This window comes from Gorilla gorilla, chromosome 23 (assembly GCF_029281585.2).
Source record: "Gorilla gorilla gorilla isolate KB3781 chromosome 23, NHGRI_mGorGor1-v2.1_pri, whole genome shotgun sequence".
Classification (NCBI taxonomy): domain Eukaryota; kingdom Metazoa; phylum Chordata; class Mammalia; order Primates; family Hominidae; genus Gorilla; species Gorilla gorilla.
Window position 1 is genome coordinate 21,435,483 of NC_086018.1, and position 16,972 is coordinate 21,452,454.

At 53.2% G+C, this 16,972-nt stretch overlaps 1 protein-coding gene and 1 pseudogene across 1 annotated transcript; one reads left to right on the forward strand and one right to left on the reverse strand.

Annotated features, from left to right (window-relative positions):
- Positions 1–41: 41 nt before the first annotated feature.
- Positions 42–15,761, forward strand: LOC115931952 (glutathione S-transferase theta-3-like; annotated as a pseudogene).
- LOC101146886 (glutathione S-transferase theta-2) lies at positions 7,519–11,608 on the reverse strand. Its single transcript, XM_004063162.5, is given in 5 exon segments — positions 7,519–8,034; positions 8,387–8,560; positions 8,653–8,803; positions 10,412–10,499; positions 11,137–11,608. Coding segments are annotated over 5 exon segments (735 nt in total). The 5' UTR covers positions 11,249–11,608; the 3' UTR covers positions 7,519–7,824.
- Positions 15,762–16,972: the final 1,211 nt, after the last annotated feature.

The window sequence follows — 16,972 nt, forward strand, 5'->3', positions numbered from 1 at the left end:
TTTAGGTCTGCCCTCCCACGCCCCACCCCATCGCCCTCGCCATGGGTCTGGAGCTGTACCTGGACCTGCTGTCCCAGCCCTGCCGTGCAGTCTACATCTTCGCCAAGAACGGCATCCCCTTCGAGCTTCGCACAGTGGAGCTGACTGAAGCTGGGCTGGGCAGGCAGGCCCAGGGGATATTGGCCGCGGATCCCTGCCTGTCCCCGCTGCTTTGCAGTCGGGCCAAGAATGCAGACTAACACGAAGAATCAGACTCTCCGGTGTGGAAACTATTACATAATTATCTATGTTATTATTTTTACTTTTTGGAGACAGGATCTAACTCTGTCACTCAGGCTGGAGTGCAGGGGCACAATCATGGCTCACTGCAGCCTCGACCTTCCACGCTCAAGCGATCCTCCCATCTCAGCCCCTCAAGTAGCTGGGACTACAGGTGCCCACTGACATGCCCGGCCAATTTATTAATATTATTATTATTATTGAGAGGAAGTCTTGCTGTGTTTCCCAGGCTGGCCTAGAACTCCTGGGCTCAAGTGATCCTCTTGCCTTGGCCTCCCAAAGTGTTGGGATTACAGGCATGAGCCACCATGCCCTGCTGGCTGTCTATTTTAATTGAGGCTTGATCTTTGCTTGTGAATACAAAACATTATTCAAAACACAGGTTTAGAGAGGGCACAGCAGGCACAGAATGAGGGTAGGGAAATGGAGTGGGGCCAGAATATCTTCACCCCATGTGCTTGGAAAAAACAATGAAACTGCCCGTTGTTTCCTAGGTAAAATAGTCCCTGTCTACCCCTGCCTGTGTCTCTTCCACTTTTTTATTATTTATTTATTTATTTATTTATTTATTACAGTGTCTCAATCTGCAGCCCAGGCTAGAGGGCAGTGGCATGATCCCGGCTCACTGCAGCCTTGACCTCTCAGGATCAAGTGATCCTCCCAACTTACTCCTCCTAAGTAGAATAGTTGGGACTACAGGCATGTCCTCGTGCCCAGCTACGTTTTTTTTTTTTTTTTTTTTGGGTGTGTGTAGACGCGTGATTTTGCCATGTAGACCAGGCTGACCTTGATCTCCTGAGCTCAAGTGATCCTCCTGCCTCCTCCTTCTAAAGTGTTGAGATTACAGACATGCACCACCATGTCTGGCCCTGGGTCTCTTCCACTTTTATGTATTTCTTGGCATTCTTCTGCCTTTTCTTTTTCCTGCATCTGACTTGCTCTATCCCATGGGGCTTCTCACCCAGCTGAAGGGGCTGCTCCTAGAGGCTAGAGGCTGGAGGACCCTGTGGCAGGGCAGTGGAGGAAGCCAGCACCCTCACTCTGAGCTCCAGCGTTTGCTGGTCTGGCTGGCACACAGAGATGCAGCTGGAGCAGAATTCAGTGGAGGAGGCAGGGCTATAACTGAGCAGTAGGGCAGAGAGCAGAGCCAGAGCCCCCTGGGCAGGCCAGAGGGAGGACCCTGCTCAGCTGACACTTCCCAACTGCTGCCCTTGGTACAACCAGCTTGAGTCACCTGCTACAGAACAGGGGCTGGACACAGAAGAAGTCTGTGGAGGGAGAATGGGCAGGGGTGTGCATGTCCATTCAGTAGAAGGCCAAAGAGGCCCACATGTAGGCCTATGATCAGACTGGAGCCTGGCTTGACTGAGGTCCTCTGATCCAAACACCAGGCACCTAATGTGGCCTCTAGCACTGGCCTAGAGTGCTAAAGTGAGTCAGACCTGGGAACCCCCAGTGGGGAGGGAGACTTGAGAGTTCGGCATAAGAAAGGAAGAAGAGCTGAGCCACCGGAGGCTGAGTGGCTGAATGGGGCAGGGATTCCCAGCAAGAATGAGGTTGGTCTGAGGGTTGGGAACATGTTTGGCTGGGACTCTGGGGTATTGACAGGTCACCCAGCCTGGCCAGTAGGGCCTAAGTCCCCAGCTGGGATAGGAAGCTGAAGCCTAGAGCCCAGGGAGGAGGCTGGAGGGGTCTGACCTATGGATGGAACTGGCTGGGGGTGGGGTGTGAATTGCAGCTCCAGGGAATTGTCCTTGAGCCATGCTTCAAGGAGCTGGACACAGGAAAGGTGGCCCTCTGATGGGGTCAAGGTCTGTGACCCAGTGACTAACAGAGAGGCTTCCTCTTCCCTGATGCCTCCCAGATAGGGGCCTCAGAAAGCTGCTGCTGGGAGTTTGGGGTGGGGGTGGGCAGAGACCTCAGAGAACTCTGGGTTGTCCCCACTCACCTCTCTGATCTCTCCTGCAGGCCAGCAGCACAGCGATGCCTTTGCCCAGGTGAATCCCCTGAGGAAGGTGCCGGGCCTTGAAGGATGGGGACTTCACCTTGGCTGAGAGGTAACTGGTCCCTGGGCTGCTGCCAGGCCTTGTGGGGCCAGTCGGCTGTCTGTTCACTGTTGATGGCTTGGATCATGGACTGTGGGCCCTGCACCAGCCCCAGGGTGAAGAATGGGCTGAGGCAGGCAGAGGTGCCCAGTGTTGAGAGGGTTATAGAAGTCTCCTCCTGCATTGTACAAGTGAGGAAACTGAGGCTGGAAGAGGGGAGGGACTTGCACAAGGCCACAGGGCCCAGTCTGCTTCCGGGCCTCCTCACCGCCAGCCTTGCCCTCCGAAAAAAGGAGAGTGCTAAGTTTCGAGGAGCGGCTGTACCAGGCACCTTAGTGCTACCATTTTGCCCACAAATCCTGTGGGGCAAGTGCTGTTTCCCTGGAGAGTCGAGGGACCACTCAGCGAGCTTCAGTGGCTATTTGCTAAACATCCACCAGGGCCAGACCCCATTTAAGCCCTGAGGCTTGAGCAGCGAACGTGTCTACGTCCTTCTCATGGAGCTCACATTCCATTAATAGTAGGGGGAGCTGACAGTAACCCATGTAAACGTGTAACATATCGGATGTTGATGGATGCCATGGAAAAAATAAACAGGGTAAGAGTGGGGGTGTGTGTCATTATGAGTAGGATGTTGAGGTAAGACTCCCTGGAGGAGGTGGCATCTGAGCAGGGAGCTGTAGGAATGTGCAAGGCATGAGGGGAAGGGTGTTCTGGCTGGAGGGAAGAGTGAGGGCGAAGGCTCCAGGTGGGACAATGCATGGGGTTCAGACTGGAGAGCAACGCGCCAGGGTGGGTGCAGTGAGCAGGAAGAGCAGGAGGTCACGACAGAGGGGAGCATGGGACACTGGGAAGGCGTTGGCTCTTACCGCAGGTGGATTGAGTCGCTGGAGGGTTTTGAGCAGAGGAGAACTGTGATCTGACTTACGTCGTAAAGGATCCCCCTGGCAGGGGTGAGAAAGCCATTGCAGTCATCTGGCATGCAGCGCTGGAGCCCCAGACCAAGGTGGTGGTGGCGCAGGGTTGGTGGGGATTGTGGTCAGTTCTGACTTTTCTTGAAATCTAACTGCAGGGTTTGCTGAAGGGTTGGAGGTGGGTGGGAAAAATGAAAGCCAAAACCAGCCTCCAGGTTGGTGGCCGCATGGTGGCGTCCTTTACCGAGGCCACATAGTGCCTCCGTGGTGGAGCTGGATTCACATTCAGAGCCTGGGATCACTGGATGGTCCAACACCCATAGAGGCATGATGAGCTCTGGGGGTCAGACTGCACAACCCTTCACCATAGGTGAACGGGAGATGGGACAGGGTGGGGAGCAATGCTGCCATGTCACCTGGAAGGCTCTCTCCCTGCTGGCCTTGCTCCTGGCCCTGTCCACGCTTTGGATATGTTGGGGAGATACCCAACTTGCTCTCGTTCTTCAGACTCACACTGGGTGCCCCTTTCTCCTGGAAGCCTTCCGTGAGCCCCTGCTGAAGTTCATGACATTTTGTTTCTTCCTTGCTGCCCTTAGTTGAGATGATAGTCTGGCCCCGTGTAGGGCTGTGTGACCCTGGGCAGTTACCTAACCTGTCTAAGCCTCACATCCCTCCTCTGCATCATGGGGATAGTGAAAATGCCCCAGAAAATGGCTGAAGAGTGTTCAGGGCATGTCTTCTGCCCCTGCCATGTCCCCCCAGTGTGGCTAGCTTGCTCTATATGAGCTGCATGTACAAAGCACCTGACCACTGATACCTCCAGGACCTGCAGGCCCGCGCCCATGGGGATGAGTACCTGTCATGGCAGCACATGGCCCTGCAGAGTAGCTGCTGGGCCATGTGGCAGAAGGTGAGCCATGGAGGGCAGGGACACCTCCCAAGATGCCAAGGGATGCTGCTTTCACTTTACAAAATCCTGTTTAGACCTGAGACCAAATCCTGGAATGCCAGAGACTGCCTAATTCACCCAACTTGTTTCATAGAGGGGAAACCAAGGACCAGAGCCAAGGAAGGATTCCCCTAATGTGCCTTAATTCCACAGCTACCACCTGCACACTTATACTCACACACTGTTCGACACACAGCCACGCACACTCACACACACATCCACCCACATCCACACACAGTCACACGATGTATCACATTCACACATATACACCCACACACACAATCATAACATTTACACACAGTCACACAGTTAACTCCTATACACACATATACACCCACACAATCACACGATTCACTCATATTCAACAGTCACACAACTCACTCACATTGACACACATACACACCAACCCCACACACGATTCACATACATACACACACATATACACCCACATACACAACCACACCATTCACTGACATTAATACAAAGTCATCACACAGTTCACTCACACACACACACACACACACATACACCTCACACACAGGCACACAATTCACACCAACAAAATCACACAGTTCACTCATTCACACACATACACCCACATACACAAATTCACACTGCTCAGTCACATTTACACACCATTCAAATTCACACACATATACACCTACATACACACAGTTCACTCACATCACACACATATACACCCACATACACACAGTTCACTCACATCACACACATATACACCCACACATAAACACAGTCACACAATTCACTCACGTTCACACACACAGTTCACTGACATTCGCACACATACACACACACCACACACAGGCAATTCAGTCACATGGCCGAAAGCCAGTCCTTACCTTCCTACGGTTCCCTTCCCAGTGTCACCTCAGCCTTTGGCCCTCAGCGTCCCCTTCCCATGCCTGGACTGCTGGAGAGCCCTGAACGCACCCCATCTTCATGCCTCCAGCACTAGCCCAAGCCCTTCCCTCTGCCAAGAGCACTAAGTGCAACTCAAGATCACTTCTAGGGACCCTTCCCTGCCCCTGCTGCCAGGTGACCTGAGGATCCTGCTGGCCCCGCTTGACAATGATGCACAGCATGGTTAGTTCAGCTGAGGGCGCTCTCCCAGACTTACTGCCACCTACACAGCACTAGGACTGACTGTTTAACTTTATTCTTTATTTCGTGTACTTTATTGGAGTGTCTGTTGAAAGCAAAACCATCCAATAAGGAACAATCCCAAGGCAGCCAGCATGGATCAAGAAGGCACAGGCTGTGGCGGCCATCCCCAGTGCCTGATGGGGAGAGGGGGTGGTAATGGAAAAGGCCCAGGAAAGCAGGCCAGAGTGTCCCCCAAAGTATGAGAAATCACTGGAAGAGAGAGCCAGAATGGGACCTAAGACAGAAGCCACCGCCAGGCACCCTTAAGGCAGGACAGTTGCAATGGTTACTTGGAATACTTCCAGCTAAGAGTGGTGTTGCGGGAAGTCAGGGACCCCAAACAGAGGGACTGGCTGAAGCCATGACAGAAAAACGTGGAGTGTGAAGATTTTATGGACATTTATTAGTTCCCCAAATTAATACTTTTATAATTTCTTATGCCTGTCTTTACTGCAATCTCTAAACATAAATTGTAAAGATTTCATGGACACTTATCACTTCCCCAATCAATACCCTTGTGATTTCCTATGCCTGTCTTTACTTTAATCTCTTAATCCTGTCAACCAAGGAGGATGTATGTCGCCTCAGGACCCTGTAATAATTGCATTAATTGCACAAATTGTACAGGATGTGTGTTTGAGCAATATGAAATCTGAGCACTTTGAAAAAAGAACAGGATAACAGCAATTGTTCAGGGAATAAGAGAGATAACCTTAAACTCTGACTGCTGGTGAGCCAGGCGGAACACAGCCACATTTCTCTTCTTTCAAAAGCAAATAGGAGAAATATCGCTTAATTCTTTTTCTCAGCATGGAACGTCCCTGAGAAAGAGAATACGCACCAGGAGGTATCAGCTTATAAACAGCCCCCCTGGGCGTGGCCTGTCTCTTATGGTCGAAACTGCAGAGATGCAATATTCTCCAGTCTCCCATAGCACTCCCAGGCTTATTAGGAAGAGGAAATTCCCACCTAATAAATTTTGGTCAGACCAGTTGGTCTCAAAACCCTGTCTCCTGATAAGATGTTATCAATGACAATGTTGCCCGAAACTTCATTAGCAATTTTAATTTTGCCTCGGTCCTGTGGTCCTGTGATCTTGCCCTGCCTCCACTTGCCTTGTGATATTCTATTACCCTCTTAAGTACTTGACGTCTGTTAGCCACACCTATTTGCACACTCCCTCCCCTTTTGAAAATCCCTAATAAAAACTTGCTGGTTTTTGTGGCTTGTGGGGCATCACGGATCCTACCAACGTGTGACGTCTCCCCCGGATGCACAGCTTTACAATTTCTCTCTTTTGTACTCTGTCCCTTTATTTCTCAAGCCGGCCGACACTTAGGAAAAATAGGAAAGAATCTACGTGATTATTGGGGCAGTTCCCCCAGTAGAGTGGCACATGGTGGGCACAGGTCAGGCATGGGAAATGGGCCCCAAGGCCACAAGACATGTGGGCAGGTAGCCCCTCGAGCGTGTATGGAACATCCTGTTTATTCATCTGCAGTGACATCTACTGTCATATTTGAGAACTGCATCCACAGCCACATGGCCTCCTGTGAAGACCTCAGGGCAAACTGCCCTTCTTGGAAGGTGATGCTAGGGGGGATGAGCAACATCTTTCTTGGAGGTTTGAATTCCTCAGGGCCCCTCCAGCATCTTGGTCTTCCTAATTCCTCCCTTGATCCCCCAGCCCTAGGGGTAGTAGCTTCTTGCAGTGTTTACCTCCGTGTTAATCTGGATTCTCTCTGTCTTTGGAGTTCTCTAATGCATGGTTACCAATTCTTTATATCAAGTTCCCTCTGTTAAAATAATTGTGGTGGGGTCCATCCCATGGATATACATGGAGGTCTGTGTGACAATGTATAATCTTACTATTTGCTGTTATTACAAAACTGTCCTAGAAGACATGAATGCTTGTTAAAAGAAGTCTTTTAAGTTTCCTAGACTTCAAAGACCGTTGCTACGCCCTGTGAAACATCGCCTATATCCTTTAACGGTTTGCAATTCGAATTGGTTACTTACTTAATATTTTGTTGCCCTGGTGATACAATTATGTTGACTTGTTATTGTGAGGTTACTTTGGTTAACCATGATGAGGATTACTAGCACATACTTTTACTCCATATGTATAACACAACAATGTAGTAAAACCAATAACTCTTGGTTCTCTATTCAAAGTGTTTGGAATCTTTATTCTATTTAAAACACTGATGACATTTGCCAATTTTTGAGTGTTCTTCATGTTATTGATTTGTAGGAGCTCTTTATATATTGCAGATTTAGTCTCTTACTGGTTATGTATGCTGCACCTGAGGAATAGCAGCACTGCCAAGGACACTGAGTGTCTTGTCTGTGCAGAGCTTCACATGAAGCTGGAGACAAGGGACTGGGGCAAGAGGGAAAGATAAAAAGGGGCAAATAAGTAACAGAATGAATCCTTGTTGCTAATCTCCTGGCCCCCATCCCAGACCCTTCAGGGGATCCTGGCGATTCGAAGCAGCATAGCCGGATAGGCCTCTGGTGAGGGTGTTGGGAGGGTTTTCTTGGCCGCCTGTTCCAGGATGCTCAAGATGATGCTGTGGGCCTCCTGGCATAGCTCAGCACCCAGGAAAGCCTCCACTCGTCCACGCCATGCTGCCAGTCGTGGCCGTCCCTCAAATAGTTCATAGCCGAGAGCCACCGGCTGTAGGGACAAGGATGAAAAAGTTGTGGGCATACAACTTTCCCAGTTGTCACTGCCGACCTGAATGCTGGAACCATGGGCAGAAGTATCAGAGACATGGTCCATTCTCCAGCCCCTAAGTGAATGGACCACAGGGGCCCAGGCAGTATGTTCAGCCTTAGAGCCCAAGAGCAGCCGGGGTGAGACCCCACACCCAGGCAGGAGGCAGAAGTTCAGGGTTCTGGCCCCAGATCATCCAGAGACTTGCTCTATGATTCTGCGCAAAGTTCTGGCTTTCTCCAGGCCTCGGTGTTTCTGTCTGCCTCATGGGTGTGACACGAAGAGGGACACTGCCCACAGGCTGAGCTCACACCTGCATCAGCTCCTCCAGAGCCATGAGATCAGCCAGTATCACCTGCTGGCCAGCAAGGAAGGGCCTGTCCCCCAGGAACTTGTCCTCCAGCCATTGCAGGGCCTGGTCTATGGCAGTCCTGTTGCGTTCCACCTTCTCCTTGGGCACCTGGACCCCAATGAGTGGCCCCAACACCTGATGGGGGCACAGAGTGGGTCAGTCTATGGCTCCTGCCTACTGCCAACTACTCTCTGATGGCCAGTCACTCTCCAGATGGCTCTCCTCACCTGGACCTACAGGGGTACACCAAAGGTGCCACGGATGCAGTCGGCATGCCAGCCTAGGTACTCATGAACACGGGCACGAGCCTGCAGGTCAGATGGATACCAGTGGTCCGGTGTCTGGTACTTACAGCTCAGGTAAATCAGGATGGCTGAGCTGGGAACAAATGGGCAGTGGCTATAAGGACACTGGCACCAGGCATTTACCCCTAGCTGCTCCCATCCGCCAGTGGGGCCCAGGGGCTTCTCTGCATTTGAAGGACTGCCCTCCAGCCTCGCCCTCCATCTCCAGCTCCCCAACACCACCCCCTCCTCCTACGAGTCTCCTCCTGTCTTTGTTTCCTTGGGCACCAACTCTTGGCTGGACCTTCTGCTTTGCACTTTGACACCCTCATCTCTGTGATATGCCAGCAGCTGCCCTGTGAGGTAGAGACTCCTGTTAGCCTTTTAGCACAAGAGAAAACTCAAGGTCAGAATGGTCAAGTGACTTGTCCGAGGTGGTGCAGCTCAGAATAGGCTCCCTGGACCCCTGGCACCCTGCGTGGGGCTGGCACACAGTGGATGCTCCGTGGAGTCCCTTGCGTGTCCACGCGCTTGGGTCAGGGATCATGAGGGGAGGAATGTCTTTGGCCCCCCTCTGACAGGCACCCAGCCATCACTTCTGCAGCCACCTGACCTCTTGTCCTTTTCCTGCCCAGCAGCTGGACCCCACCACGAGCTGTGCCCTTGGGCCATGGCATTGGCCTCTAGGCCCGGACTGGGTAGATTGGGTAGTCTGCGACAAGTCACTAGAGGCTCTTTTCAGCTGGCATTTGTTGAACAAATGCGCAACAGTGGAAAAATGTTCCCTTGTCTTCTCTTCTAATACCCTTCAGTCTGGGAGTGGAGAGGCCCTGGGGCTCAGAAAAGGCTGAAGATGAGAGGTGGGGGGACATGTTCTGTCAGCCCCTGCTCATCCCGGACACACCCCAAGCTGCACCTTCTCCCCAGATCCCTCTCCTTTCTTTCTTTCCTTTTTTTTTGAGACGGAGTCTCCCTCTGTTGCCCAGGCTGGAGTGGGCTCCCTCTGTCACCCAGGCTGGAGTGCAGTGGCGCGATCTCTGCTCATTGCAAGCTCCGCCTCCTGGGTTCACGCCATTCTCCTGCCTCAGCCTCCCCAGTAGCTGGGACTACAGGCGCCCGCCACCACGCCCTGCTAATGTTTTGTATTTTTAGTAGAGACAGGGTTTCACTGTGTTAGCCAGGATGGTCTGGATCTCCTGAGCTCGTGATCCGCCCACCTCGGCCTCCCAAAGTGCTGGGATTACAGGCGTAAACCACCGCGCCCGGCCTTTTTGAGACGGAGTCTAGCTCTGTCGCCCAGGCTGGAGTGCAGTGGCGCGATCTCAGCTCACTGCAAGCTCCGCCTCCTGGGTTCACGCCATTCTCCTGACTCAGCCTCCCGAGTAGCTGGGACTACAGACGCCCGCCACCACACCCGGCTAATTTTTTGTTTGTTTGTTTGTTTTTTGTATTTTTAGTAGAGACGGTGTTTCACCGTGTTAGCCAGGATGGTCTCGGTCTCCTGACCTCGTGATCCGCCCGCCTTGGCCTCCCGAAGTGCTGGGATGACAGGCGTGAGCCACCGCGCCCGGCCAGATCCCTCGCCTTTCCCCTCCCTCGCTGCCCCATGGGGTATGGGAGGGCCATTGGGGCCCGGGGCCAGAGGGGAGAGCCAAGGTCACATGGGCTCCCGATGCGGTGAGGGGTGAGGGAAGGAGGGCACCTTTCGGTCAAGATGAAATCACCATCCTTGAGCGTCGGCAGTTTCCCCAGGCTGTTGATCTGCAAGAACTCCTTGCTCTTGTGCTGCCCTGAAGAGGAAGAAGTCAGAAAAGGTCTTCAGAGTAAAAACGCTGCACCTCTACACCCTCCCTCCCCCTCCCCAAGCGGAGCCCCACAGCCCTGAGAAACAGCAAGGTCTGGGACTAGAGGCCTGGATCAGCCTCACTCCCTGGCTGGGCCCCCCTGCCCTGCCACATTCCGGGGCAGCTGGGGGGCTTTGGTGGGTGGGGCCAGGTGCAGCAGGTGGATAAAGAGAAGTTTTCTAGCCGGACTCCAGGGGGCCAGGGGAGGGGAGGCAAACTGGGGTGGCTCATCTCTTCCCATCTCTTAATTCTCAAACAGCCTGTCCTTCTTCCCAAGGTCTTCTGGGCTTTGTGAATTTATATGCGTGCATTCCACGCAAGAACTCTGTAAACTCCATTCAGTATTTTCTTTCCATCCCTACAGAGCAGAAGGTAACGTTATACTCCTTTTCAGAAGGCAAGCTAAGGTTCAGAGAGGCTGTGATCCCTCCAAGGCCACTCAGTCGACAGCATTCTCTGGTGGCAGACGCGGCAGGAGGAGGTGAGGGGGCTGTGCGGGCGGCGAGACGCTCAGGGCAGAGCAGGGCGGGGGCCTGGGGGTGCACTGGGTTTGTGGACACGCGGGGAAACGGGCTGGGCCCACCTTTGATAAGATCCACGGTGCGCAGCTCTAAGGGGATGCCATTCTTCTTGGCGAAGATGTAGACGGCGCGGCTGGGCTGGGACACCAGGTCAAGAAACAGCTCTAGGCTCATGGCGGGGGCGGCAAGGACAGCGGGGATGGCAGTGAAGGAGCTGAGCGCGGTGTGGGCAGCAGCTGTGGCAGGCTCCGGGCGCGCCAGGAAAATAGGGGATCAGGCCCCACCCCCTGGGGACAGCACCCAGTTGGAGCGCACCACCCCCGGATCCGCCTCGCCCCTTCGGTTCCTGTCCAGTCCTGCCGGCCAAGACTCCACCACCAGATCCGTGCGTCCCTACAGGGAGGGCGGTCGCTATGAACGCACAGCTGGGAGGGTGGAGTTGGAGCTGGGGGCCCTGGACTGGCAGGGAGGACGCGGATGCAGGGGGCCGACTGCAAGGGGAAGGGGAACCAGCTGGACAGGGAGAAGCAGGTCTGCTTTTCGGGATCCCGGTGCCAGGGACCCTGCCCAGTTCCAGGCGCCGCCCCGACTGGGCGCCGCCGTCCTGGAAAGGCCCCAGCGCACGGACATCTGAGGGTTCGTTCAGAGCTCTGTTTCTCGGCGCTGCATGGTGGCGGAAGGGAGGGAGCGAATGGGATCCTCTAAAAGGGATCTTAGAGTTTCACCCAGTGGGATGTGACACTTGCAGGTGTCCCAAACTGGTGGGAACCTTGACTGGAAGGCTGGGGTTAAGGATGAACTTTCTACCGTCCAGACTGTCCCCTGCAGAGCAGCTGCTGCCAGACAGCGGGAGCTCCCACTTCGTGCACAGGATGGGGGCAGGGAGCCCGCAGCCGCGGGAGGCAGGAATGACTGTCCGGGAACCTCCTTTCTTCTCCCTGAATCCCAGCCCTGGCATCTCACCAGGGGGCACAGTGATGGTCCAGGGCTGGGCCCGGGACTCTAGCTGAATCTTTCAGAGTATCCCATCCCTCTGGCCAGTGGCCCAAGCGAGTGAACCAGAATGCTTCCTTGGGAGTTTTGAAATTGGAACTGGAGAGAGGAGCTCCCTATGGGGAGGTAAATGGGAGCTGGGGCCACCTGTAGTGACATTTCCTGAGTTCAAGGAGTAGACGAGTCTGAGAGAGAAAAGCTGACTCAGAGAAAGGGAGTGATAACAGGGCCTGGTGGCCCACACCTGCAATCCCAGCTACTCTCATGGGATCTGTTTCTCTGATGTCTGGGTATGAAAGGACTTTCTAAGCCTCAGAACAGTGGGAGAACTCAACAAAGAAAAAACCAATACATATACAAGGATACTTTGTGGAAGCAAAAATGGATTAAACTTAAGCAAAAAACTGGGAAGGATCTTGGTAAAAGATACGTCATACGGAAGTAATGTTCTTTAAGATGTTCTTAGAAACCCATCGGACAGGTGGGGTGTGGTGGTTCACGCCTATAATCCCTGTACTTTGGGAGACAGAGGTGGGCGGATCAGTTGAGGTCAGGAGTTTGAGACCAGCCTGGGCAACACGGTGAAACCCCGTCTCTACTAAAAATACAAAAATTAGCTGGGTGCGGTGGCACACTCGGGAGGCTGAGACAGGAGAATCACTTGAACCTTGGAGGCAGAGGTTGCAGTGAGCTGAGATCATACCACTGCACTCCAGCCGGGCCACTGAGCGAGACTGTCTCAAAACAAACAAACGAACAAACAAAAAGAAGAGAAACTCATCAGACGAAGACACAGGAAAAAAATGAGCAAAGGAAATCAGCAGAGGCTTCATTGAAGGACAATGAGAAATGGTCAATACATGGATGAAAACATGTTTAACTTCAGTAATAAGTAAGCACACACCAACACAACATGCACATACTGTTTTTATTTATCAAAGGCACACATATTTTTGAAATGAGTACTCCTAATTAATATGTACAGAGCACTTACCCAGTGCCCAGCACAGGGGTGGCACCCTGTGTGTGAGACAGCATGAAACAGGTAGACACGCGCCCTGCTGAAAGTAAGGGACCGCCTCTCTGGAGGATCCATTGGGCAATAAGGAGGTTTCCACACCTTAACTGTGTCTGCCTTGACCTCTGGGGCCTGGGAACAGAGCCCCCTCCAGCTGGTGGGGAAGGAAGTGTGGTGTGTTTGAGGACAGAATGGAGAGAAGTTGAGTAGAGCAAGTGTAGACTCTTCCTATCCAAAGTGTGGTCAATGGACTGGGAGTATCAGCATCACCAGGGAGCTTGTTGGAAATGCAGAGGCTCAGGCCCCACTCTGACCTTACTGATTGGGAGCATAAACTGTAACCAGATTCCAGGGAGGATTCATACACACATTCCCATTTGATAAGTGGGGGTAGTAGGAGGTGAGGTGAAAAGTGGGGAGGGGATGGCTACGGCACTGGAGAAGGCTGGCTTTGTGTTGAGGCCTTTCTCATGAGGGCAGTGGGGAGCCATGGAAGGCTTTATGCAAGGGAGGGTACGGGCAGATTGAGATTGCAGAAGGATCGCACTGGTTGCCTTGTGTGAGGACCCAGGGAGAAGGGGGAGGCTGTCCCTGTTTGAGTAGGAGATGAGAGCTACTGGTGGCTATGAGCGGAAAGAAGTGAGCAGAGGTGAGCAGAAATCCCAAGGACTGGTGATGATAGGATGATGGTGGGAACCAGGATGGGCTTTGGGCAGACCCTGACCCCTCTCTCTGCCTGTCGGCCCACCAGACAATAATCCCTGTGTTCCTGGGCGAGTCAGTGCCACCCGAGATGTTGGCGGCCACTTTGGCTGAGCTGGACGGATGCCTGCAGCTGCTCGAGGACAAGTTCCTGAGGGACCAGGCCTTCCTTACTGGGTCCCGTATCTCTGTGGCTGGCTTGGTGGCAATCACGGAGCTGATGCATGAGAGTGCCATGGGGTGGGGTGGCCCGCTGGGCAGTGGTGTATCCGGGAAGGGAGCTGACATCCCAGCTCATGTTGTCTTTTCTGGCTGTGGGACCCTGTGTGAGTCACTTCTCCTTCTGAGCCTCAGTGTCCTCATCTATAAAATGGGGCTTTACAAACCCCTCACCGCAGCTATATTAAGAGGCTTCCAAGTGTCCCCAGGGAGGGGGACATCCTAGCCCATCACACACATGGTGGAGGAGGGAAAATCCAACCAGAGAACCCCTAAAGCAGGTCATGCTGCCTTACACTTGGCTATGCCCAGCCCCTCCGCTGACTCTGTCTTCTCCTAGCCCATCAGTGCTGGCTGCTGAGTCTTTGAAAGCAGACCCACGATGGCGGCATGGCGCCCAACACGTGGAGGCTGCAGTGGGGGAGGACCTCTTCCAGGAGGCCCTCCCAGCTGTCCTGAAGGCCAAGGACCTGCCTCCAGTAGAACCTGCTGTTAAAGAGAATCTGAAGACCTTAATGCAGCTTTTCTTGCTGTGAGTGCGTGTCCCACGCTTGCTGAGCCACTGAGGGGATGCTGTGTTGGTAGAACAAAGACATGGAGCTGTCTGTCTCCTTGGTTGAAAAGAAGACATATCTGCAAAGGCTCTGGTCCACAGTTCCTCCAGATATCATGCCTGCATTCCTTCTGTCTCCTACCCCATTCCATTCTAGCTTCCACGTGACCTCTGAAAAGAGCTTGGGCAAACGCTTACTTGACCCTGACCTTCTGTGTGGAGCTTTGTATGGTTCCTCACTGCCCAGAAGCTAAAGTACAAGTCATTGAACTTTGCATTCAAGGCCTTGCTCCCACTCCTCCAGGTGGCCCCTTCTGCCTGCACACTCCTATACCCCTCTCTGGGCTCCCACCTTGGCCTCTTGGCCTCTGCTCATGCTGTTCCCTCCTCATCTTCTTCGCCTGGTGCCCCTCCTGGTCTTTTGGCATTTGGCACCCTGTCTCTTCTCCAGGGAGACTTCCCTGACCTCCCCAGCCCCAGTCCAGGTCAGGCGACCTCTCTGGGCTCCTCAGCCCCAGTGTTTCCTTGCGGGGGATACCCCCGGACTGAGCATGTATCATAGATGAGGGGTGACCTGGTGGAAAGACGTCTGAATCAGGATCAGCCTTGGTCTCCTCGGTCTCTCTCCTCACTGTGGGGCGATGTTGTGTTCCACAAGTGGGGTGCAGGGCTGGTTCATGAACCTCCTTGCAGGAAGGGAAGTCCCTGGTTATTTCCTGGCCCTCTCCCATGCCTCCTCATAACCTTGACCACAGTCTTCTCTACACCCCACTCCCGGGCCACTGGCTCGTCCATGCCCCACACCTGGTCCCAGACTTGCCACCTGTCCCTGCCCTCTCCCCTTAGGACTGTCATATTTACCTGTCGTGTGTCTCAGACCTTCTGATATCTGAGTCATCTAATAAACAAACTGCTAATAGGACAAGATCATGACAGACAGAGACTCTGTCGGCCTTCAGTGGAGGCTCCTTTAAGTATGCACACTTATAGAGAATTTTATACATGTAGTTGAAATTGTACATATAAACTTGCAAATTTTTTCTTTCTTTTTTGCGGGGGGAGGGGGGGAGCCTGGGTCTCACTCTGTCATCTAGGGTGGAGTGCAGTGGCACAGTCATAGCTCCCTGCAGCCTAGATCTCCTGCGCTCAAGCAATCCTCCTGCCTCAGCCGCCCAGGTAGCTAGGACTACAGGCACACACCACAGCACCCAGATTTCTTTTTTCTTTTTTTTTTTTTTTGTAGAAAATAAAGAAGAGAATCTTGCTATGTTGCCTAGCCTGATCTTGAACTCCTGGGCTCAAGCAATCCTCCCTTCTTAGCCTCCCAAAGTGCTGAGATTACAGGTGTGAGCCACATTGCTTGACCACAACTTCAATCATATTTGTAATGTACAATTCAAGTGATTTTGCCACACTGACCACACTCATGTTTAAGCCACGCCAACAGAGGTCCATGTTTTTTGATGTTTTCTTTGAGATGGAGTCTCGCTCTGTCACCCAGGCTGGAGTGCAATGGCGCGATCTCGGCTCACTGCAAACTCCACCTCCACGGTTCAAGCGATTCTCCTGCCTCAGCCTCCCGAGCAGCTGGGATTACAACGTCTGCCACCACGCCCGGCTAATTTTTGTATCTTTAGTAGAGACGGGGTTTCGTCATGTTGGCCAGGCTGGTCTCGAACTCCTGACCTCAGGTGATCCGCCCGCCTGGACCTCGCAAAGTGCTGGGATTACAGGCGTGAGCTACCGTGCCCGGCCTTTCCATGTTTTAAAGAACATATTTTGCCACCCCCTGGTGGACAGTGGCTCATCACCGGCACAAGAGGCTACACAGGCAGATGTCAATGGGGACCAGGCAGGGACAGGTATTGTCGTTAGCCTAGCCCTACCCGCGCCCCCGCGAGTAACCACATCTCCTGACTGCCCAAGCGCAGATTTCCATCCTGAACACGAAATTGCCTGACTTCGAAATGGTGGCAAATTATTCAAAAAAATTTTAAGCTCCCGTTGTATTGGTTATTAGGGTCGAGCCTGGGTAAGACCCCTATAGGTGTGTGTGTGTCCTTGTGTGTTGGTTCAGACCTCTAATAGGACTAGGAACCGGGCGACCACAGCGCGGAAGCTTGAGAGGGAAACCCACCTGGCGCCAGGCAGGAGGGTCGGGGGAGACAGGGTGGGTCCACTACCGGGTTAAAGACCTGTAGTGGGTGGGGCTACACGTAGGGCGGAGACGATGGGACTTCCGGAAATCAGCCGGCACACGTGACTTTTGTTTGCAGAAGCGGGAGGTACCCTAGGCAGCCAATCGGGGAGCGCCGAGTCTCTGTCCAGCCAATGAGAAGCCAGGTTGCTGTGGCGCCTCGCCCCTCCTCCCTGGTCCGCGAGCCTTGGGTACCCCCAGCTTTTTTTCCGCCAG